At 33.5% G+C, this 2173-nt stretch overlaps 1 protein-coding gene across 2 annotated transcripts in view; it reads right to left on the bottom strand.

Moving 5' to 3' along the window:
• Positions 1 to 1701, bottom strand: part of LOC106882998 (heterogeneous nuclear ribonucleoprotein U-like protein 1) — a 24754-nt gene extending 23053 nt beyond the window's left edge. For both annotated transcript variants that reach the window (XM_014933851.2, XM_014933852.2), the window contains exon 1: positions 1380 to 1701. In XM_014933851.2, the coding sequence (XP_014789337.1) occupies positions 1380 to 1521 (142 nt within the window). In that variant the 5' untranslated portion in view covers positions 1522 to 1701. The remainder of the gene's footprint in view (positions 1 to 1379) is intronic.
• Positions 1702 to 2173: the final 472 nt, after the last annotated feature.

The raw sequence follows: 2173 nt of genomic DNA, 5'->3' as shown, positions 1-2173 counted from the left end.
AAAAAAAAAAAAAAAAAAAAAACAACAGATTAATGTAAAGAGGATAATGGGAAAATCTTGAGACATAAAAATGCAGCAAAGACAACGTAAAAACAAGATGGATACCGTTGAAGCTCAATATTGAAGCAAATAACCAGCAATATATAATACAATGGAGGGAGAAACAGAAAAGAGAATGGTTACCTCTAATCTTTGTCTTCTTCATTTGAATAGTAGTTGAAATGATTTCTCAAAAAGGAATCAAAAACCCAAGTTAGTAAATCGCTTCCTCAAAATATTTCGAGAACAAGATTCTTCCTGCGACTGTTTTAACTGAGAGGCATTTAAACCTAAAAATGCCCGACGTGCAGTCGTTAGCGGTGGAGAGATGAGACTAGAGAGAAAGGGTACGCCTCCCCTTCCTCCTCCTCCCTTGACTGCATAAGAGGTGGAAGACATCAGGAGGAGAATTGCAAACGAGCGTTGGTAGGAGGTATATTAATAAGCGAGAAGGAGAATATATAAAGAGAACGTCCTCTAAGTGGGAGGAGCGGCGGCGGCAGTTGCAGCAACAGTGGCGGTATCAAGCGGGTGACCTAGTTTTGTTGGAGCCGCAATGATGATGGTGTTGGTTCACATTCGCATCCGTAAAAGCAGAACAGTAGTTGCCTTTGTTTTCAGACACACAATTAATAATTCGTGGTTATTTAATGCGAACGAAGATGTTAGTCGAAATTATTTCAACGTTGCAATAAAATATTAAAATTTCATTCTTTCCCCCTTCCGTCAAAAAGTCGTCAGCGAGGGGTCGAAAAAATGGCCGACGCAAAAAAAAATTTCTAATTAGTGCAGGGTGAGGGGGGGTTGCAAAATGAAAGTAGTAGGTTCTGAGATCTTTAGAACTTGAAATATAACCAGTGAAATTATACATTGCTAAATGAATAATCACATTCAAAATTTTAAAAATTCTAATTTTTCAAAGAGGAAATTATTAGGTCTCGAGATTTTTATCTTAAGAAAATGAAAGTAATGCTAAGAAAATTTCATACAATTTATATCAAAGGGAGTAAAATGAAGCTTTATAAATGAAAACCGTTGAGGCAATCAACTAGTGAAGCTAACTATATCGATACACGATCGATATAGAATTTTTTTTTTTTATTAAGATCACAATGAATTTATTAGCTCGGTAACAACATTTGGCAAACATGCAATCAAGATTCCGTAACTTATAATGCAGCATGGGAGGAAACGGCAAAGGAAAACAAGGAGAGCCATTTTCAATAAAAGGTGACATGAATATACCGGACAACGGCTGAAGATTTTTTTCTTTAAATAGAAACTGAGTTTTGAAATGTAAATAAGAATCAATAATTTGAACAGAAAGAAATACAACTTACCAGTAATGCCTTGTTCTTTATTGAAAGCTTGCTGTAACCGTTTAACTAAAACTGCCTTCGTACCTTTAGTATCCAGGCCACGAGTTTTGAGTTCCTCGCGCAATTCGGCGACTTTCAGCTTATTTGGATCAATATCACTCATAATTGGTTCTAGGTTCTCCAGGTTTGAAATAGAGATGTATCCAAAAACAAGAGATTTTTTTTGTTAGGGATGGGAAATTCAACCAAATAATTGGCTGAATTTAAAATTTTTGAATCACGTTCGCAATCTGCCTTGAAGCTTCTACGCAAATGGCGGGCGAGAAATTTGAACATGCGCAGATATATATTACGGCAAAGGGTTACATTAAAAAATTAAGTCCGCCTGGAACGTCACTTGATTTGGTGGAAGCCTTATGATCAAGAACTCAACATAGAAAATGAAAGCAAAATAATGATTATTGAATAGGTTTTGTTTTTTTCTTTCTTTTATTCGATTTAGAATTGATCACTCTCACAACAATATTTTAAAGTTTAAAAAATTAGGAAAAAGTTTTCCAAGACGAATCAAAATACCAATTTTCTAATACAGAACATGTATACATAAAGGGGGTGTATTGTAAGTGTGTAAATAGTGAGGTATATATGTATTATATATGTATAATGTATATATTTATGTAATGTGTATTGATAAACATGCATTTATGTATATAATGTGCATATACATATATATTTTTATATTTAATATTTATAATGTGTGTGTACCACACATACATATATACATACATATATATATATATATATATATATATATA

Source organism: Octopus bimaculoides, chromosome 11 (genome assembly GCF_001194135.2).
Source record: "Octopus bimaculoides isolate UCB-OBI-ISO-001 chromosome 11, ASM119413v2, whole genome shotgun sequence".
Lineage (NCBI taxonomy): Eukaryota > Metazoa > Mollusca > Cephalopoda > Octopoda > Octopodidae > Octopus > Octopus bimaculoides.
This window is presented reverse-complemented; position numbering and strand designations above follow the sequence as displayed.